Source organism: Lethenteron reissneri, chromosome 48 (assembly GCF_015708825.2).
Source record: "Lethenteron reissneri isolate LAM-NWPU_2019-01 chromosome 48, ASM1570882v1, whole genome shotgun sequence".
Classification (NCBI taxonomy): Eukaryota; Metazoa; Chordata; class Hyperoartia; order Petromyzontiformes; family Petromyzontidae; genus Lethenteron; species Lethenteron reissneri.
In genome coordinates, this window is record NC_083826.1 from 3,688,915 (window position 1) to 3,711,287 (window position 22,373).

At 55.8% G+C, this 22,373-nt stretch overlaps 1 protein-coding gene across 2 annotated transcripts in view; it reads right to left on the minus strand.

The window, feature by feature from the left end:
* Nucleotides 1-2,047: 2,047 nt before the first annotated feature.
* Nucleotides 2,048-22,373, minus strand: part of LOC133354651 (early estrogen-induced gene 1 protein-like) — a 37,577-nt gene continuing 17,251 nt past the window's right edge. The window contains exons 2-11 of one of the 2 annotated variants that reach the window (XM_061571678.1): nt 21,397-21,517; nt 20,538-20,567; nt 18,646-18,762; nt 17,560-17,606; nt 16,340-16,551; nt 11,805-11,933; nt 9,298-9,484; nt 7,152-7,273; nt 6,823-6,892; nt 2,048-5,725 (exon numbers count right to left, since the gene is read on the minus strand). In XM_061571678.1, the coding sequence (XP_061427662.1) occupies nt 5,668-5,725; nt 6,823-6,892; nt 7,152-7,273; nt 9,298-9,484; nt 11,805-11,933; nt 16,340-16,551; nt 17,560-17,606; nt 18,646-18,762; nt 20,538-20,567; nt 21,397-21,517 (1,093 nt within the window). In that variant the 3' untranslated portion in view covers nt 2,048-5,667. Of the gene's footprint in view, nt 5,726-6,822; nt 6,893-7,151; nt 7,283-9,297; nt 9,485-11,804; nt 11,934-16,339; nt 16,552-17,559; nt 17,607-18,645; nt 18,763-20,537; nt 20,568-21,396; nt 21,518-22,373 lie in introns of both variants that reach the window. The other variant, XM_061571677.1, reaches the window with a different exon arrangement.

Sequence of the window (22,373 nt, forward strand, 5' to 3'; positions counted from 1 at the left end):
TATCGAAAGAGCCATAGAATATGAATTCCTGCAGTCACGAAAGTTTTAAGTCAAAATTTAAGCTGTGTAGAGTTGGTCAGACAAGACTCGTTCGTGTAGGGCTTTAGTAACTTATTAATCTTAACTATTACTTAAATGACACTATCACGTAATCTGTATTTCACTCCACTATTCATATATTAAATCACGTGTCTGTTATTTCAAAATATTAGCCCACAATATTAACAGCCCCTCTTCAGGAAGAAGTTTTGCGTTGGAGGCCTTACCTGTCGGTTTAGCCTCCACCTTCCAAAGCTTCACAAACTTCACCAAACTCGAACCAACAACTGGACGTCGTGAAAATACTTCATTTAAATTCCCCGTGTGTGCGAGGCGTATACACAAAGCCCCCTGGAGGTCACCCTTTGAAGAGGACTGACGCAGCTTCGTGTCACTGTGCCACGTTGTTTACCTGCGTGGCGCGCGGAATCATGTTGCAAGTGCAGCCAGGGCCAAAGTGGGTTCAACGCAGAGCGGGGGAGGCTGCAGTCGCTACCGTCAACACAATCTTATTGCCCCATCGATTATCACGCGACCAATTATCCACACCGTCGTTTGTCAATGATCACACACCGGCTCCGCGATTAGCTGAGCACAATGACTTCTCGAACCAATGCACAGTGCACACGTGCCCCCCCCCCCCCCCCCAGATCATTAATAACCACGATTACTTATTGACATCATGATTATAATTTAAATTGCTCATTACAGAAGAAAGGGGGGTTAGTTGGGAAGCAATTAATCGTGATTGGAAGAATACGAGTGTGTGTGTGTTAGTACGAGTGTGTGTGTGCAAGTTGGCACAGTAGGGGGCACAGGTGGTGCATCAGCCAGTCGTCTCAGTCAGTCGACCCGTGGCATCTGCTGGGTCTGCCCCGTGACCTCCTGCCAGCGGGCGTTCGACACTTCACGTGGCCTCAAGGTGCACATAGCCTGGCACAAGCGTCGTGGTGACGCTTAATTTTTTTTTGTAAGACTAAACAAATTGTTTGGCGATGCTACTGCTGCTGCAGTGGCAGTGGCGCACAAGCACAGCCAACAACAACAGCAGCTACTCGTCACAAGCACAGCCAACAACAACAACAGCAGCAACTCGGCACAAGCACAGCCAACAACAACAACAGCAGCTACTCGTCACAAGCACAGCCAACAACAACAACAACAGCTACTCGTCACAAGCACAGCCAGCAACAACAGAAACTCGGCACAAGCACAGCCAACAACAGCAACTCGGCACAAACACAGCCAACAACAACAACAGCAACTCGGCACCATTCGTCAACAACAACAACAGCAACTCGGCACCATTCGTCAACAACAACAGCAACTCGGCACAAGCACAGCCAACAACAGCAGCTACTCGTCACAAGCACAGCCAACAACAACAACTCGGCACCATTCGTCAACAACAACAACAAACGCGACACACGCGCGTGGCCTTAACAGGAAAACGACGTCTGCCACGCGAATTTCGGCGGCGACCTTCTCCGGATAAGGGCCACTGCTCGAAACGTCGCCAATCGTTGTCGTCAGTCAAGAGAGCGCGGGGTCTGAGACCGAGGGATGTCCCGAGAGTATTGACGTGTGTACGAGTATGCGGCCTCGGTGAGTCTCACAGATGCCGATTCAGGACAGGGGGCCTCCGTCTCGCCCATGGTGTCGCAGGAGCCAAAGTTGGCGTGGTGGATGGGACGGGGCGAACCGACTCCGATGTGCACGTGGCCCGCTTGTTCTATCCACTGCTGGACTAGAGTCGTGAGAGGTGGTGTCCGGCCCACACTTCGCCACGCCGCTCGGTTTCTTTTGTCGAAGAGTACCCATCGCTCGCTTCATTGGAACTCTTTGCGCTCCGCGTTTCAAGAGTTTAGGAGCATCATCTCCCCACGACCGAAAGTGGCAGAATATAACATCACATTTCATTCACTCAATCCACGCAAAAACCTCAAGCTTCACATGCGTTCTGGGGCAGCGAGGTTTTGTGGGTTATCGCGTCTTTCCAGGACACCAGTCGATTTGTAAGTTATTTTATTTCAGGAATATCAAGGGTGGTCCAACGTTCCGTGACAACGAAGCAGTGGCCATGTAACACAAGACAGACACAACCTATCAGAGTTTAATATCGCATATGACAATCCCATAACCTATTCCCATATACAGTATCTGTTTAGGATATCAGTAGTTTAAATGAACAGAGGGCGGGGTTTAATTTCAGCCAGGCCTGTGTTCGGGGTCACCGACCTGAACAAAAATATATCCGCACCCGGCACACCACATCCAGTATACCCCCGTCGCTTTGCCTGCGGCTACCAGCCGCGTGCCACCTTGTCTCACCACAGCGACACGCGTCAATATCATCGTTCGCGACTGCGGCGCCTCTGCTGCATTGTGCCGGCAAGCGTCCGGAGGGCGCGAAACGTCGGACTACGTGCCGGCCAAGGCGCGACATGACCAGAAGAGCGAGCGAGACAGACGCTCGCTCCAAGGTGGACAGATTACAAGTTGCCGCTCGGGTGATTCGATTCCATGCCCTCCGGAGCCGCGTCCGCAGCCGAGCCGACGAAGCTGCCCGACCAAACCCGCTCGTTCGTCGCGTAGCGGAGTGGATCGGCGCACCGAGGAACGTAGCAACCAGTCGCCGGCTCGCCGACTGCGTCGCACCGGCGATGCGACGCGTCGCTACGAATCGCCGAGCCAGGCCGACGCTTGACAGCCGCGTCCGCCTCGACCGCGAGAGCGGCAGCGACAGGTTCTGCGCCGCTGCTCCCTGCAACCGGTTGCAGAGATGTGATTGAGTCGCGCGCAATTTGGTTGCACGCGACTCATCGCTCGCGTGTTGGGCCCCGGTTGATCGATATTGCTCTCGCCGAGTTCTGCGATCGGTAACACGGGAGAGACGGGGGGTGTCGCAGTGCAACACATTTAGCCCTCGCCACTAGTAACTACTCCCCCACTAACCCCTCACCCCCCTCTAACGTTGCGTAAACATCGTTTCTGAACCAGCAGAATAGCAAAAGCGTTTGGCTTCGTTCTTCTTCTCTCGTCTAGAACATTCCCCAAACTCCGCCACCCTCCGACAACTCTCTCGCGATCTCCATCCCTGTGCCCGCACAAGAATGGAAGACGAGGCTGACAGAGCGCCGCTTAGAAAGCGTAAAACAAAAAAAACTACTGTCGTCATCACCGTCACCACCGTCACCAGCGGCGTTGAGGCCCACAAAGTCGCTGGGACGTTGCCGTCCTCACCAAAACGGCAGAGGCGCTGCCCTGCAATTTTCTGCTCGCGCCCCTGCTGGCGGAAGGGCCGTCTTCCCCACAACTCCTGGAGGCAAGCTCCCGAGGGAGAGTCGCTCCGTACAGAAGGTGCTTTGGCCTACTCATCCTCCACGCGGCCCACGTGGGGGGACGAGGTGGGCTTGACCCGCTCCGGGACGGCCACGGCGCGTGGCCTGCCGATGGGACGCCCCTCTAGCGGACGCCGCTGTACGCAGCACAGCAAGTAGGATCGGCAGAGGGGTCGGCGACGTCGCTGTAAACAAGACTAACGCACCGACGCTGTCCGTATGCGACGCGCACGCACGCGCGCGCTGAACGTACGCTTACAAATCAACGTTCGCACACGGAATGTCCCACTGTACCGCGGAGCGATAAACAACAGAGAAACAGGTATCACCCAGTCACCGCGATATACGTACAAGCACGGTCGCACCGTAGCGACTGCAGCGGTGTATCCACTGCTTTTTCTCCCACTGCTGACGCTGAAAATAAGCGGGTGCGCGACCTGTGTACGCTTGGTCCTGGCCGTCCGATTGTCCACGATTACTTAGTGCCACAAACGAGCGGGAAGTAAAATCGCGAATAACAGGACGCGCGACATCGGTCCCCCACATCACCACGTGGTAAGAGGAACTCTCCTGTGCAAATAGAAAAAAATGGCCAATAATTACCCAGGGAAATGCCGCGGTGAGTCTCAAGACTCTTTCACCAGGAGCGTCCTGCAATGGGATGTTTGACCAAAGCAACGATGACCAAGGAGTGTTCGGCTTCATGTGGGAGAAAGCCTGGAGAGCCCGGAGACAACTCACGTCTACACCAAAGCGGCTGGCAAGGCCCTGGTGATGGTCTCCCATCCGAGTACTAACCAGGCTCAAAATCCCTGCTTAGCTTCTGAGAACACGACGAGGTTGGGCGCGGTCCGGGCAGGTTTGGTCTCTAGCTGGGCACCCAGATAATTGATCGAAATTCTGGATTCTTGGCACGAGAGGGAAAGTGCATTAATTGGCTTCGGAGAAGGCATTCTTCTCCCCCCTGTGGATGCCTTCTACAGGACTTTGGCACCTTGGCACTTGCAGTAGCAAAGGCAAATTGTTTGTGTGTGTAGCACTATGCGCTGCCCACGACACTACCGCTCCACAACAGCCTGTTACAAGCTCTACGGCGACCTTTGTTTTAATATATAAACGCCGAGCAGTAACCCTGCCACCACTCGGCACAATCGGTAGGCAACGGTGAAACTTAAAACGCCTCAAAACAAAAACCCCAAATTTTCGCTGTTGGCTTGAAAAAGCCCCTACGGCCCACGTCAAAGTCAAAGCGGCCCAATTATTCGTTTAAAAAAAGTTACCTAAACCTCTTGTTACACACTCACGTAAAAAAAAAAATACCGTTTACAGTTATCGAGATGAAATGGTAAATTATATTCCAGCTGGCTGGAGCCGGCTTCGACCGGATAAATCCCACATGCCTTTTCCACTGCACAACCGAGCCGTGCCGGGGCCGTGCCGAGCCAGCCTGGTGCACGTTTCAAGAGGCGCCCGGTGGTTTATCCACTGTAGAAGCCAAGCCGAGCCGTGCCGTGCCGTGCCACCGACTTCTCGTGCCGTGAACGGGTCGAGCCGCTCGTAGACGCCGCGGTTACACGTCACACTTTCTTGACTACTGCAACGTTACACACATCCAACGCGTCGCTAGCCACGCCCCTGGCCCTGCTTGGCCCCGAGCCAGATTCAGACGTCGTATTGTGAGGCAAGCGGTGGTGCCACGTTTTGGCTCCCTGCTCGGCTCGGCAAACATCCAGTGGGGAAAACAACAACTGTACCGTGGCTGGCTCGGCTCAGATGTGCCGGTGGAAAATGCTCACCTGACCTATAGTGTTTATTTTACAGAGATGTATGCTGCTGATAATCACTGCAGCTGGGCATTAACGGCAAGTCCATTGGAGTCGACACAGCCAGGAGACCCGACCCACTGCCAGAACAGTGGACATTCAAATTTTGGGGATCAACTCATAACCTCATCATCCCACTAAGGCTTCATTAAAGTGAATACATCTTCGTGGGCAACCAAACAGTGGACACATCGTGCATGGTGTGGCTCCCACCATAGGGATGTGGGATTTCCACCACTGGCCCAGACCGGTGAAAGGAGACGGGGCCGTGACGCTTCTGCGGAAGTCTCTGCCCCCCGAGGCCCAGCGTCCCGCCACGCTCGCGTCCGGCAACGTCCAGCGACCCGCGCGAGGGCGGCAGAGAAGCGGACGTGGCGCTGCCCTCTACCCCCGGGGGCCCACGGGGTCCATGGGTGGCGTCCGACGCGCCCATGAGGAGCCCTCGCCGCCGCCGCCGCCGGCGCTTAGCGTGCGTCTCTGTTCCGGCTGATCACGACCGGCTCGTACGGCCCGGGCGAGATCCTGACAGGCGAGACGGCGCACGGGGACCGGCAGGCATCGTTACGTGCTGGCGCTGCGGTGATGTTACAATGCATGATGGGAAGATCGATCGTGGTGTCGCAATCGGGGTTTTGTGTGTTTTTTTTACACAGTTGCTGGGTGCCGGTCCAAAGGCCCAAAGCGCTGAGCGGCCAGCGATAAACAGTGCTGTCAAAGATGTTGTAGATGAGAGTGTAACACGTATCTTGAACTGAGCGAGGGTTTTGTTATGAGAGCTTGGGGGGAACAGAGACGATGGAAAGGAATTCCAGAGTGCAGCGGTGCGAGGGAAAAAGCGGAGTTGGTGAGTGCTTGTGTCAGTGGGTGAGTAAGTGGGTGGGGAGTTGGCGAGTGAGTGTGTTAGTGGTTGAATGAGTGGGTAAGTGAGAATGTCAGTGGATGAGTGTGTCAGTGGGTGAGTGTGTCAGTGGTTGAGTGAGTGGGTAAGTGAGTATGTCAGTGGGTGTGTCAGTGGGTGAATGAGTAGGTGAGTGTGTCAGTGGGTTAGTGAGTGGGTGAGTGAGTGGGTGAATGGGTGAGTGCATGAGTGAGTGATAATAGACTGGGGTAGGTGGTGGGTGACTTTAGTATCCACAGCGAGAGGGTATACTGGATGCAGTTTGCCAGGTGAGCAAATATTTTCTGGGTCGCTGTTAACAGAATTAGTAGGTGACTATTGGCGCTATGGCCCGTGGTATCTTATATTTTTCTTTTCAAGGCCGCACACACACATGCAACGCACGCGGTGCGAGTACAGCATGCAGTGTACGCGTGTTTATGTTATATGTTATACTTGTGCACATTATATGTTACACGTGTGTATGTCGCATGTTTCACGTGTGTACGGTATATGTTACATGCGTGTATGTCGCATGCTGCACGTGTGTACGTTATATGTTACACGCGTGTATGTCGCATGTTGCACGTGTGTACGTTATATGTTACACGCGTGTATGTCGCATGTTTCATGTGTGTACGTTATATGCTGCACGTGTGTATGTCGCATGTTTCATGTGTGTACGTTATATGCTGCACGTGTCTACGTTATTTGCTGCACGTGTGCACGTGACGCGGCTTACCCGTTTGCGATCTGGTGGCCGCGCAGTTCCCACGTCCCGTCTCGGCCGACGAAGAGAGTCAAGCCGTCCTCTGTGGGGAGCGAGCAGAACACAAGGGGATGGGCCCGACCCTGACGCTCACGGCCATAGCGCCGAGTGGAACATTTGCTCGGCCGCGTCGGGCGGCGGAGGGGACGTGACGACACGAATTTGGTGTGATGGTTACGTGGGCTTAACCCGCCCCCCCCCCTTCGCAATTTTTTTTTACAAATTCATCGACGGCAATTTGAAGAAGAGACGAAAATCTACAAATACAAAAACGTTGAGGACAAAAAGGGCACGAGACAGACCTTCGTTGGTGCTCTTGGCCGTGAAGTCCTGCATCTGCAGGATCTGGTCCACCACGTCCACCGCGTCCACCCGCGTCTCGTCCACCCGCGACTCCGGCCTCTCCGCCGCCTCCGGCGGACGCCTGCGCACGCTGACGGACACACAAAGATAAAGACAAAGACCCCCCGTGTAGCCTTGACAGACTGTAGGGGCAAGTGCTGTTAGCGAGCACCTATGAAGGCCGCAACGGTACACGAACGAGGGGGTGGGTGGCGAGCGCCACGCTCGACCGCCTTTGTCTCCCCAGTGGCGATGTTTACACACCGCACCGGGTAACTCATTTCAGGCCGAGTCGACCTAGGGGAGGCCCAGGACCGGTTTAGATCATCGTCACCGGTGTTTGGCCGTGAGCGGAAATCAAACCCGGGTCGCCAGGTTCGTAGCGCTGACCGCTACACACACAATCTTGATTTGAAGCTTTCGTGACTGCAGGAATCCATGGTTATGCTAGAGAGTATGCTACACAGACAAAGATCCCCCGTATAGCCTTAACAGACTGTAGGGGCAAGTGCTGTTAGCGAGCACCTATGAAGGCCGCAACGGTACACGAACGAGGGGGTGGGTGGCGAGCGCCACGCCCGACCGCCTTTGTCTCCCCAGTGGCGATGTTTACACACCGCACCGGGTAACTCATTTCAGACCGAGTCGACCTAGGGGAGGCCCAGGACCGGTTCAGATAATCGTCACTGGTGTTAGTCGTGAGCGGGAATCGAACCCGGGTCGCCAGGTTCGTAGTGCAGCGCTGACCGCTACACACACAATCTTGATTTGAAGCTTTCGTGACTGCAGGAATCCATACTCTTTGGTTATGCTAGAGAGTGTGCCACACACACAGACACACACACAGACACACACAGACACACACAGACACACACACAGCGTGCACGGCACCTGCACAACACCGGCCTCTCTCGGCACCTTTTGCTGCACGCGTGGCCCTGGCGGTGACATTCATCGGCGGCTGGACTCGCAGAGAGGGGCAATTACCAAGTATTCTTATGTTTTTTCGGTAAGGTCACGTAGGTAAAAAATTTTAATTAATAAAAGTAAAACCTAAGAATATGAATCCTTGCAGTCACGAAAGCTTCACATCTAGAATTAATTACCAAGGATGGCCACCGGGCGGCACTGCTGCACCATTTCCCGAAGAGGACACCACGGAGTGAACCTCCTCCTCCTCGACCTTGGCAACGCCTTCGTCAGGACCGCCGTGGGCCGGGCAACGTTTTGGGCCATGGCCCTTCTTCATGGCACATGAATTAGGGCCATTGCCTGAAACGTCGGCTATTTTTTACTTTTACTTTTGAAGGTCCAGACTTACAGTGTTACTGACACGTGCGTGTGTGTGCATCACTGTGGGGAGCGGTAGTGTAGTAACACGTTAGGCTTTCGCGTCCAATATCATTCAAAATACAGGTTTTTTTTGGGTTAGATCGCGTAAATACATAAATGTGTCGTTAAACTCGCCACCACCCGACACAGCTAACAGTAAGAGTTGTCACTTAAACAGAACAACCCAGAAAACCTGTATTATGGTGGTGTAGCGGTTAGCGCGCTGCGCTACGAACCCGGCGACCAGGGTTCGATTCTCGCTCACACTAGTGACGATTATCTGAACCGGTCCTAGGCCTCCCCTAGGTCGACTCAGCCTCTTTGTGATCCACCGACCCTGGTGCAGGGCTGCACTTCAACTGAACTGTACTAATAATGCCCCTTTATTTACCCAGGAAAAACCATGACTCTCAAGAATAATTTTCAAGAGGGCCCCGCATTAAGATGTTTGTCTAATTCCATCACTGAGTGCTTGGCTTTAATGTCTACATTTAAATCATCGCCGTCATCGTCAGCCATGATCAATCCACTGATGGGTGAAGGCCTCGCTAAGACACCGCCACCACAACCGTTGCCACCTCCGCCACCACTCACGAATCCATCCTGCACCTGCTACACGTGAACTACCGCGCTCCGCAAATATTTTGGTCGGGAAATTCGATTTTTTTTTTTGACACCGCGATCCCCGCGTCAGAAACGCCACGACGGCCGTGGCGCCGGCGTCGCCAGAGGGCCCGGCGTGACGGCGTGACGGCGCGGAGGCAGCCGTGGCACCTTGCGGGCGGAGGAGGCCGTGGAGGCAGCCGGTTCCGGCCCCGCGCCGGTGCGGCGCCGTGCGGCTGGCTCGCGATCCACGGGGTCGACGCGGACGCCGTGATGGCCGCCGCCTTGTGCAGCGGCGACGCGGGGCCCGGCATGAGGTCAGAGGTGCTGGAGGAGCCCGAGTGCTCCGTGCTGTAGCCTGCGGGCGGGGAGAGCGGGCGGGGAGACCGGGAATGGCCCAACGAGCCGTGAGGTGCCGTTCTGCGGCTCACGGTCGGGGTCACCTCCCCCGCCCGAGGGCGAATCGAGGCTTTGGTGCCCGGTTACAGGCCTGCGGGGACCGTGGTGGAAATGCCACGTTGCTATGGCTGGCGCAAGTCTATCCAAAGTACAGACAAGTACAAAGTCCTATCAAGCCCCGCACAGCGCACAAGTGGGTGGTGAGGTCACACCACACGTGGCAGCCTTCGTCTCCTCCCCAGTGCTGATGTTTTACACACCTCACCAGGTACTTTACTCATTTAGGGTCGAGTCGACCTAGGGGAGGTTCAGACATCGCCGCGGTTGCCGCCTGTCCCCGTTTGACCCGGGCAGTGCGGGAATCGATTTGTGCCGAGATGTGGGACTGTACCGGCATTACGGTGAACTCCAACAACAACAACAACAAACAAAAACAACAAACAACAACAAGAAACTGCAGCTTCCGATGCTCCCTTAGAACAACCCCCATCTCTTCCCCCCTAGCCCAGCATCATCCTGACACTGCTACTCCCTGCCCCCGCCCCCAGCTATGACCAGGCCCCATCATTATCACTACCCCTCCCACTCAACTCAACCCCTATAACTACCCCAACCCCTATCACTACCCCTCCCACTCAACTCAACCCCTATCACTACCCAAACCCCTATCACTACCCAAACCCCTATCACTACCCCTCCCACTCTCCCACCACTATCCCTATCACTACCCCAACCCCTATCACTACCCCAACCCCTATCACTACCCCTCCTTAACCACTCCCACCTGTCCCCCTAACTTGTCACCATAACTTCACCACTTTTAATAACCCCACTGCTTTACCGGCCACTCTCGTCTTATGTACAATTTCATAATTGCTGCAAAGCGCCTTTGAATTTCGGTGCTCCGTAAATGCAGGGTAAGACAGGGCAGGCCTGCTGCTGACTCAGAAGCGCGCGAGGGTCGGGTCTGTGGTGGGGACGGGTGACGAACCCAGGCACGAGCTCCACACCGGAGGAGGGTCGGCCGTGAGTGGAGACCCCGGGACTCCAGCGGGCGGGCGGACGTCGCGTTACCGGATGTGCGGAGACCGTGCCACTCGATGGCGGTGTAAAGCTCGCAGCTGTTCTCCAAACACTTGGCCCAACTTTTCCGAAATCAATTTCCCCCGCTGGTTGTCGATTGTGCGACGCGCGGCGTGACCCCCGCTGCCAGGGAGGGGCCTTGCCGTGCCGTCCGCGTGAACGGAGCACCGAGGGGTGGAGTGGGAAGTGTTCACTACCTCGCCTGGTATACAGGAGGTTGTGGGTTCGATCCCGACCCTGACGCCTGCTGCTGTATATTTTGAATTTGCGTGTCTCTCTCTCTCATCATCATCATCATCACGGTAGCTAGGAGATGTTAACTACCTCGCCTGGTATACAGGAGGTCGTGGGTTTTATCTAGACCCTGACGCCTGCTGCTGTATATTTGGAATTTGCGTGTCTCTCTCTCTCTCATCATCATCACGGTGGCTAGGAGATGTTAACTACCTCGCCTGGTCTACAGAAGGTTGTGGGTTCGATCCCGACCCTGACGCCTGCTGCTGTATATTTGGAATTTGCGTATTCTCCCTGTGGTCGCGTGGATGTCTCCCCGGTTTGTCCCTCCGCATATTTAAACACACGTTTCGAGTATTCGGCTGCTGTAAATCTCCACTCGATGATAATTCCATTTCCGTTGAGCTATCGTTTGCGATAGCCACGTTGCTTCTGAAAAAGAGCTACATAGCCCAGTGGGGCCTTCCATGTTAAAGTAAAAACAGCTCAGTTCATATTGACAGCCGGGACGGTCCGTAAAGCTGTTATCCGGAACTTGCGTCGGCACGCCACATTATTCTAGCCTAATTCTGTCCTCGCTATGCCCTAGACTCCCACAAAGCTGTTGTTCATAGAATTCGAGGAATGGAGGAGGTACAATAATAAAGTGTTATAACGGAGAGGGATACTTTGTACGCGAGTAGTAGCGCATTATACTCCCAAGCCGGCCCAGCAGCGTTCGGGGAAATGTCCAGCGAGCAACGCAACGCTGTTGCATCTTGATGACTCAGCTCGTTTACCCAGAAGAGCCTCGCTCACAGAGTCTCAAGACTCCTTTTCAGGAGGGTCCTGCCCAGTGTTCGCGGGAGCGCGTGACGACGCCGTGTGATCCCATCGCGCTGATTTGCCGGTAGTTTTTTTTATCCCAGCAGCGTCATGTGTGGCCACGACACGAGTGACACCACGAGTCGTGACATGCTCACCGGACACACGCGACCGCTCACTGGACACTCGCGACAGCTGACGGCTGCAGTGGCTGGGGCCGCGGGACGGCAGTGTGAAGTAGCCGTCCTCGGGGCTCGGCAGCGGTGACTGCGACGAGTTCACAAGGGCTGTGGCCGTGGCGAGAGGGAGAGAGAGGGTGAGAGAGGGTGAGAGAGGGTGACAGAGAGAGAGGGTGAGAGAGAGAGGGAGGGTGAGAGAGGGAGAGTGTGAGCGGTGAGATTCAACAAGAGACATTGCGCCACCCTCTCGCAATCCAGCACCTGCACCTGCGCACCAACTACATCCACGGACATTTGTGTCGGGAATTGTCATCAAAACACTCGGCGATGCTTCGCCATGACGGACTGCGCGATCGCGACGGGTCCCGCGCCGTTCGTTCCGATCGTCGTGGCGGGCGGAGGAGGTGCGCAGGCGGCAATTTGAGAAACTCGCCACCGTCGTTTCAACCGCGCCGGTTCGATTCCGTCTCCCGGCGCGCGCCCTGGATCGCGAGCCTGGGCATTCGGAAGGGGCACGGACGTCAGTGTCTGAATATTGACGAACGTTGGTTCCTAGGGAGAACCACTCATCCTACCGAGAACCACTGATCTAGGGGGAACCACTCATCCTACTGAGAACCACTCATCCTACAGAGAACCACTCATCCTACTGAGAACCACTCATCCTACTGAGATCCACTCATCCTACCGAGAACCACTGATCTAGGGGGGACCACTCATCCTACTGAGAACCACTCATCCTATTGAGAACAACTCATCCTACCGAGAACCACTCATCTTACTGAGAACCACTAATCCTACTGAGAACCACTCATCCTACTGAGAACCACTCATCCTACTGAGAACCACTCATCCTACTGAGAACCACTCATCCTACTGAGAACAACTAATCCTACTGAGAACCACTCATCCTACTGAGAACCACTCATCCTACTGAGAACCACTCATCCTACAGAGAACCACTAATCCTAGAGAACCACTCATCCTACTGAGAACCATTGATCTTACTGAGAACCACTCATCCTACTGAGAACCACTCATCCAACTGAGAACCACTCATCCTACTGAGAACCACTCATCCTACTCAGAACAACTCATCCTACTGAGAACCACTCATCCTACTGAGAACCACTCATCCTACTGAGAACCACTCATCCTATTGAGAACCACTTAACCTACCAAGAACCACTGATCCTACTGAGAACCACTGATCCAAGGGGGGACCGAAGGGTTCCTCGCCACGTGTGAGCTCACCACGAGGCGAGGGAGTGCCTCAAGTGCCCATTCTCTCAGAAGAGGCAAACAACAGTGGCTGGAATGAAGCCAGACCGGAGAGATGCACGGCATTGTGGGCGCGCTTCGGAGACGGGGGAGGGGTGGGTGGGTGAGTGGGTTAGAGGAGGGAGGGATGTTGGGGGTGAGTGGGTGAGCAGGTGGGTGGGTGAGTGGGTTAGAGGGTTAAGGGGAGGGAGAAATGGTGGGGGCAGGGATGAGTGGGTTAGAGGAGGGAGGGATGTTGGGGGTGAGTGGGTGAGCAGGTGGGTGGGTGAGTGGGTTAGAGGGTTAAGGGGAGGGAGAAATGGTGGGGGCAGGAGTGAGTGGGTGAGTGGGTTAGAGGGTTAAGGGGAGGGAGAGATGGTGGGGGCAGGGGTGAGTGGGTGAGTGGGTTAGAGGGTTAAGAGGCGGGAGAGATGGTGGCGGTGAGTGAGCAGGAGGGGGGGGGGGTGAAGGCTGCCGGTATTCGGCGAGGCGACGTCGCCGCTCCAAGCCGGCCAGGGTCACCACCACGGACGTTGGCACACCGCACAGCCCCCTCAGCACCCCCCCCCCGGGGCATAGGAACACCACGCCCCGCTTGAAGAGCAGATGAGGGTGATGATGACGATGGTGGTGGTGGTTATGATGATGGTGGTGATGATAGTGGTGGTGGTGGTGATGATGATGGTGGTGGTGATGATGGTGGTGTTGATGGTGGTGGTGATGATGATGAAGATGACGATGATGGTGTTGGTGATGATGGTGGTGGTGATGATGATGATGACGATGGTGGTGACGACGACGTTTGGTGGTGGTGATGATGATGACGGTGGTGATGATGATGATGGTGGTGGTGATGATAATGATGGTAATGATGATGACGATGGTGGTGGTGATGATGATGATGACGTTGGTGGTGATGACGATGGTGGTGATGATGATGATGATGACGATGGTGGTGGTGACGACGACGACGATGTGTTAGTTTGTGTATTCGTTTCTCCACGAGGTCACGGCCAAGTTGCGGTGTCCCCCTGCGCCTCCGCAAAGTGGCCCTGAGTCAGTGGTGGAAATTCCACATTCCTATGGCTAGAACGCGTGCGAGACGACTCACGTCTACTCGTTCATTCCGTGCGAGGTTTTACTTTTTTTCCGGGCGATCCGTCACCCCCCCCCCCCGTCTTGTTTACAAACGCGTCCCCGTTCTGGAATGTTTTGTAAGTTGCGGTTTCGTCACATTTTTGTCCGTCCTGGAAATAATAAAGTGTGTCTCCGGGCGGCATAGCTGCTGCTGCTGCCACTGCTGTTGCTACACGCGCTACAGCTGTTGCCGCTACTGCTACAGCTGCTGCTACAGCTGTTACAGCTGTTGCTACACCTGGTAGTACAGCTGTTGCCGCCACTGCCACAGCTGCTACAGCTGTTACCGCTGTTACCGCTACTGCTACAGCTGCTGATACAGCTGCAACAGCTGCTGCTACACCTGTTGTACAGCTGTTGCCGCCGCTGCTGCAGCTGCCGCAGGCCGTTCCCCGCAGGCGTGAACGAGAAGACCGCGGCCACCCCAAAACGCTCCACTCGCTCCCCGCCCCCCGTTCTGATCTGAGATCAACTTCAAGAGTCTCGCTCACCGTCTTGGAGCTCCTCCATTGCCTCTCCTGCGAGCCCCAGCGACGCTCGACGCATCCTACCCAAGCCCACTCCACGGTCCTCTGTAAGGCCAACGCACGGCTGGCCGGGGTACGTGCATGCGTGCGTTCCCTAATCCCCATCTTCCTCTCTCTGACTTCCACGGTCATTCCCAGCACGTGGCTCTGCACGCTTCTTCGCGCACTTTTTTGTTCCACTGTGATTACGAAGGCGAACAACGAGTGGAGCCACCGCCGCGATCCTGGCCTCGCGATCCACAGGTCACCGGTTCGAGTTGATCTCCAGGCGCGGAAGTTTAAACGTCGGGGCAAGTGTCCTAAAGTGCCCCCCCCCCCCCGCCGCCTCGACTGACTGTCAAATCAGCGGTGTAAACGGCACAGTTAGTCCCTTGGGCAGGTCGCGTAGCGGTGGGGTAAATTGTGGGTACTCCCAGCTCTTCCGAGACATCTGCCCAGCGTGAAACAGCAGACCAACTACCCTCTCGAGGGTCGCTGTTCCAGCGGAGGCCCCAGCAGTGACGCGAGCGAGCGAGTGCAGGGGCCGCGCCTTTACCTTGTGCTAATCACCATTCACGAATTCCGGTTTTTCGAAATGCGCGACGCGAGCGGGACACGGGCGTAATGCTGACGCTGGGGTGACGCTGGGGTGACGCTGGGGTGACGCTGGGGTGACGTGAGAGTGACGCTGGGGTGACACTGGGGTGACGCTGGCGTGACGCTGGGGTGACGTGAGAGTGACGCTGGGGTGACACTGGGGTGACGCTGGCGTGACGCTGGGGTGACGCTGGAGTGACGCTGGGGTGACACTGGGGTGACGCTGGCGTGACGCTGGGGTGACGCTGGAGTGACGCTGGGGTGACGCTGGGGTGACGCTGGGGTGACGTGAGAGTGACGCTGGGGTGACACTGGGGTGACGCTGGCGTGACGCTGGGGTGACGCTGGAGTGACGCTGGGGTGACGCTGGGGTGACGCTGGAGTGACGCTGGCGTGACGCTGGAGTGACGCTGGGGTGACGCTTGGGTGACGCTGGAGTGACGCTGGGGTGACGCTGGGGTGACGCTGGGGTGACGCTGGAGTGACGCTGGGGTGACGCTTGGGTGACGCTGGGGTGACGCTGGCGTGACGCTGGAGTGACGCTGGAGTGACGCTGGGGTGACGCTTGGGTGACGCTGGAGTGACGCTGGGGTGACGCTGGGGTGACGCTGGGGTGACGCTGGGGTGACGTGAGAGTGACGCTGGGGTGACGCTGGGGTGACGCTGGGGTGACGCTGGGGTGACGCTGGCGTGACGCTGGGGTGACGCTGGAGTGACGCTGGGGTGACGCTGGCGTGACGCTGGGGTGACGCTGGAGTGACGCTGGGGTGACGCTGGGGTGACGCCGGGGTGACGCCGGGGTGACGCTGGTGCGACGCTGGGGTGACGCTGGGGTGACGCTGGTGCGACGCTGGGGTGACGCTGGGATGACGCTGGCGTGACGCTGGCGTGACGCTGGGGTGACGTGAGAGTGACGCTGAGGTGACGCCGGGGTGACGCCGGCGTGACGCTGGCGTGACGCTGGGGTGACGCTAGTGCGACGGTAATGCGACACTGGTGCGACGCTCGTCTCACCGAGCGGCAGCACGGACGGGCGCGGGGTGGCCGCTCGCGCCAGCCTCAGCGAGCTGAAGCCGCGGGACAGGGCGGAGGAGGAGGAAGAAGCGCCGGCGGTGGCAGAGGCAGCGCTGGCGGCGGCGCTGGAGTTGGCGCAGGGAGACTCGCCGCGCAGCGCCGGCTGCAGAGGCTCCTCGACCGCGACGCCGACGGCGCTGGCCACCGGCGGACTAGAGCCACGGCACCGGACAAACAAGAGCGAGGAATTAAAACCGTGCACGGGCATGGATGCAACGCTCTCCGGCAAGCGCTCGTCCCCGGAGGTGTTTCAATCGGCGACCATGGCAATCAGCTGCCAAGCGGCACGACCGGGTGACGTCATCACGAGATGACGTCACGGCGAGATGACGTCATAGCAGGGTGGCATCATAACGAGTTGACGTCACACGCGGGGAGGCGAGTGACTTCATCGCCTTGGCCGAAAAGGCTCATCGGAAACCCCTATCCGTTCGGTGGTAACCGTTGCGAGTAGAATTGCGGAGGGTGAACGGGCCAAAGGTTCCTGAGCGAAACGTCAGACATCGCGCCGAACAACACAGAGCAGCGCGAATGCAAAAACACGTCGGGGCAGCGGACGCGTGGACAAGACCCCGCGTGAACTTGGCGGTCGATGCAGGAGTGGCCGCGCGATAAGAGAGCTCCACTCCGCTCGTGCACTCTGCTATATTTGGTGAAGTGAGGAGGTCACCGCCCTGCGGCATCGTAACAGAAACAACCGGCCTCCCTGTGATGACGTCGTTGTCAGCCATGGTCATTCCACTGCTGGACAAAGGACCCCCCCCCCCCCCATGTTGTTGCCATCCGTCACGATCCAGTAATGCAACAATCGGATTTCACCGCTCTGTCTCGCGTCCTCCCGGGCGCGTTCCGTTCCTTGGCCGTCGTAATTCTGCGCCATCGTCCCCGCAACAGCGTCATGTAGCCCTTCGTACGCTCTCCAACCCACGTGGTGTTCCCCTCCCTGCCATCTCCCGGTGTCGTTACCAGCGTGCGTCACTCTCCACGCTTCTTTGCCGCACTTTTCCGATTTTGTTTGTTTCATATATTTTTTTATTCGTTTGTTTCCCGGAGAACGACCGCGTCTGCGTGCCACGTGCCGTGGTGCCGTGCCCTGTAACCGAGTGTCAGGTTCTATCCGCTGCGTCTGTGCGGTCGCCGTGGGAGACGATGGGACTCACGTTTTGAAACACGGGTCACCAGAGAGGAGGTGCATCCCGATGGTCACCTGAAGGTCAAGGATGGAGACATCGTCGTCATCATCAACGGTATCATCGTCATCATCATCTTCGCTGGTATCATCATCGACAACACTGTTATAATCATCGTCATTGTTACTGTTGAAATCACTGTCATCATTGCCGTCAACCAAAGAGTATCATCGTCATCTTCACTGTTATCATCGTCAACATCGTCAACATAAATCATCACTGCCATCTTCATCATCTTCGTCGCTGTTATCATCGTCACTCTCACTGTAATCACCACCATCGTCATCAAAACTTGTATCATCGTCATCATCTTTACTTTACTCATCATCATTACTGCTGTAATCATCGCCATCCTCACTGTTAATCACCAATAACATCCTAATCAATATTGTCATTATCATAATTGCTATTTCAAGCGTTGCAATAATCCTCATCATTGTCATCATCATTACAATCCTAATCATCATCACTCTTGGGGTCATCTAATGCCCTTTAAATAATCACTTCTGTCATCATCATCTAATATTTCAATGCACTTCCCACGTCATTGAAACTGCTTTTTGTGTCTAGTTTGTTATCCTTCCCCGCACCTCCGATTAGCACGGTTGGCTACGTACGGTGCGAAAGAAGTTCAACATACATACATGCCCGGCCGCCTTTGTCTCCCCAGCACTGACGTCTACACACTACACCAGTTACTCATTTGAGGCTGAGTGGACACACCACGAGGATAAGTGTGCCCCGTATGGGGCAAGTGCTGTTAGCGAGCAGCACCTATGAAGGCCGGAACGGCACACGAGTGGGTGGTCAGCACCACGCCCGGCCGACTCCCTAGTGGCGATGTTTGCACACCGCAACCAGGCACTCGTTTACAAAGCTCTCGCGACATTGTTCCGCGTGTGAACCTAGATCTACAAACACAACAACAAAAAGAGCCACTCACTCTACAAGCAGCCAAGCAAGTAAACACAACCCCGACGTTTACGGTCAACACGGCCGCAAGCATTAACCAGGGCGGCCCGCGGGGATTCCGAACCGCTGCGGTGGCGGCATCACCTTGAGCGTGGAGTTGTCCTGGCGCGTGTGCTTGGTGTCGTAACCCTCTAGGAGGAACCGACGGCACGTGCTCCCCGAGCCGGCAAACTCCGCCAGGTTCACATCGGCGAAGCCCAGCTGCGGGGCGGAACAACGCGCGGTCAGCACTGGCAACGTGCGGGGGGGGGGCAGCCACGCAGCCTGACTGGGAACACGCGCGGGGGGGGCAGCCACACGGCACAACCGGGAACACGTGGGGGAAGAGCATCGCTCCCAAAACGGGCAGCAGCGCGTCGACCGCTCCGTCGCCGATATTCGCGGTTCGAAACCAGCGGCCGCCCCGGTTAACACTGCGGCGCGTGGTCGAGTATCCATGGAAGTAGCATTATGCACCGTCCGCTTCACGGCGGACGTCGAAGATCCCGCGATGCAATTCGCGAGAGTGGGCCGTCGTGCGCCGGCCGTGAAATCACTCAATCGGGGGAGCGCACGCAGCAACCGTCGCGGCCCACACTCCTGCGAACGCTCGGCAAGACCCTGCTGGAAGAGCCGTGAGACTCGGCGAGGCCTTTCCGGTCATAACAATCAAACAACCTTATCTTGACTGTAACTGCGAGACTTGTCCACAGACTTTACCCTCGCCCCCAACGACCCCGCCATTTGCACGGCGCAAGCTTATCACCGGCAGCCTCGCCCCAACCCCACCGACGATTTGTTGCGAGGACACTTCCTTCCCCGTGCAACGGACGCACCGATGAACCGCTCGTAAAACCCCCCGGACGGTGACCGCCGCCAAGGCCGCGTCAACGCCTCCGACGCAATGCCGAGCGAGCGGTGAAGGACGAGCGGCTCGCGATTAAAAACTAAAGCCAGGTGAGGCCCACTGAGCTGTACGGCTCTTTTTCAGAAGCGGCCTGGCCACGGATGATAGCTCACAAAGTGGCTTATTTATAGTAGCAGCCAAATACTGTAAGCCCACGTTTCGAAATGTGGAGGGGAAAAACCGGAAGATTCGGAGAAAAACCATGCAACCAACGGGGAGAACATGCAAATTTCAAATACAGTAAAACTTTAGATTGCGAGCATAATTCGTTCCGGAAACGTGTTTGTAATCCAAAGCACTCGTATATCAGTTGTGATCACGTGACGCTCGGCAGACAAAGCGTATACACGTACTACTCGTATTGCAAGACCTCGCTTGTTTATCAAATTAATATTTATTTTAAAAATTTGCTCGTCTTGCAAAACACTCGCAGTCCAAGGTTTTACTGTATAGAACTGTCAGGATCGAGATCGAACCCACGACCTCCTGCATAACAGGCAAGGTAGTTAATATATTTGAATGTCGTGGGTTCTATTCCTGGTTGGGGAGTGATGGGGGGGGGGCTGTCTCAGCCCATCATCCCGCCATAGGAATGTGTAATTTCCACTGCTGGCTCAGGACTGTCAACGGGATGTGACCATCGATGCATCGACGCTCACGTGAGCAGTGAAATTTGCTTGACTTCTTTGACTCACACGACTTGCCATTGAATGCGCAGCTTGTTCGAATTTTATATTGTATATTATAGCTATTGTATATTTTAGATTTTATTTTATTCAATTTTTACATACTTTAGCTCCTTAGTATTAGTTAGACTTGTACCTTTAGTATAGTTAGACTTGTAAACCACTTATTTACCACTTATTTAAGATTTAAGATTCCTAAATGTTGAATGTATGCACCTTCCGGCCAAAGTAAATTCCTAGTCTGTGCGAACTTTCATGGCGAATAAAAACCCCTTTCTGATTTCTAGTTCTGGCGTATAAACTTCCGGGACTAATCTCCGACACGGGGTGATCGACTGGCGGCTGCGGCACGATAGCGACGTGACCTCGGGACTTCAGAAGAGACGGCAACCTCAAGGTCTTACCTTGGAGTAGGTCTTCCCACCCTTGGTCTCCTACAGCGGACGGGGGTGGGGGAGGCACAGAGACAGACGATGGAGGAGTGGAACAGATGACTCGAGACAACCGTGGTGGCGTGGTGCTCGCGCGGGGATAGCGACGACACCGCAACGAGCTCATCAGTCACGCCGTGGCACTGGATGGATCACGTGTATCGGTGACGTTTTAGTCCCTGACCCTTCTGTAGAGCACCTCTCTGCAATCTGCCATGAACATGAAGAAGGGCCATAGCCTGAAACGTTATATAATTTTTATACGCTTTATATTTATTGAAAAGTACAAGGGGCCGGCCGAGGAAAACGGCGAAATAAGTCGCATAAGCAATTTGAAACGTCTGTATGCAACTTGGAGGAGAATCCGTTGAGTGACATCACGGACAGGGCCGAGTGAGAAACGGCGCGGCTCACACGGAGAGAGACAGCAGAGAGCGACCCTTGTCCCTTGAGGGCTCACACGGAGAGAGACAGCGAGAGGGAGATCCTAGTCCCTTGAGGGCCACGGGGTCAATGTCGAGGAGCGTGCAGGGAGTTGACACTTCGATCAAACATCGAGGTGAGGGGTGACAGCCCGAGGCAAGCTCAGATCAGACGAGGGCGCGTCTGACGCGATCCCGCGGCCACCGCTTCCACGGAGGCAAGACACCCGCTCGCGTCGGCCGCGTTTGCTCGAATTGATTTTGGTGGCAAATCGAAGAAGGCAACGGGACCACGATGCGTGCAGTTCCTCAGGAACTGGTGATGGGGCCTTTTTTTTTCTCTCCGTGAAACCAATCTGGGGAGGCGGGTGGGGGGGTCGGCGGAAGGAGCGCACGCTGGCGGCGGGCACCTTGCGCACGGACACGCGGAGCACGCACGGCTCCAGCACCCCCGTGGTGACGTTGGACGTCATCTTGCACGGGAACTCGAACGTCCGTCGCCACTGAACCGAGTTCTCCTCCACCTGCTCCCTGCGCTCGTCACGGAGACATCGGGGGTGGGGGTGGGGGGGAGGTGGAGAGGGGTGGGGGGCAGAATGAGTTTATTAATAAATGATCGTCACTTTCATAATTATCGCCATCATCGACGTCATCATTATAATCATCATCGTCGTCGTGATCATCATTTTCGTCGCCATAATCATCATCGTTATCGTCATCACCGTCATCATTGTACTCCCACGGTGCAATGACTTGGTGTTGTCCGTGAGCGGGAGTTCGTAGCGCAGCGCGCTAACCGCTACACCGCCACTCCCCACAATTTGTTACCACGGACACGAAAGCACACCCACCGTTCTTACCGACTCGCGCATTTGGGAAGCCATAACCTCGTAACGTTCCTACTCTGTAGCCTAAAGAGGAGATCCTCGCCTCTACGATGGGCCACTCACCAGAGGAGATTCAAGCGAGAAGCGTGACTTCTGCTGACGAGGCAGTGTGTGTCCAGAGGTTTTCTTGTATTGAATCAAATGCCGCTCAAATTGAGTCACTCCCAGAAGGCCGTGCCGCCGCTGGGCCGAGCAAGGCGCGTGCGTCGCATGCGCAGAGACGGCTCTGTGAAGGAGGCGACTTGTGCCGAGTGATATCCTTCGCCCTGCCCTGCCTCTGCGAGAACGCCTCTTGATTTCGGGCACCGCGGCTACGGTTCTAACACCTTAATCCGTACGCGCATTGTGCCACTCGCCTTTTTGATCGTCCTCTGGTCCAGCGCTGGTGAGACGAGGCCATGCAGATGGCTGCCTCTGGTGTGGGTCAATCAGAGTCAAAGACAATGCGCGTACAGAGCGAGTCTGTGTGCCTGTTGTGCCACAAGTTCGTGTGGTTAAAT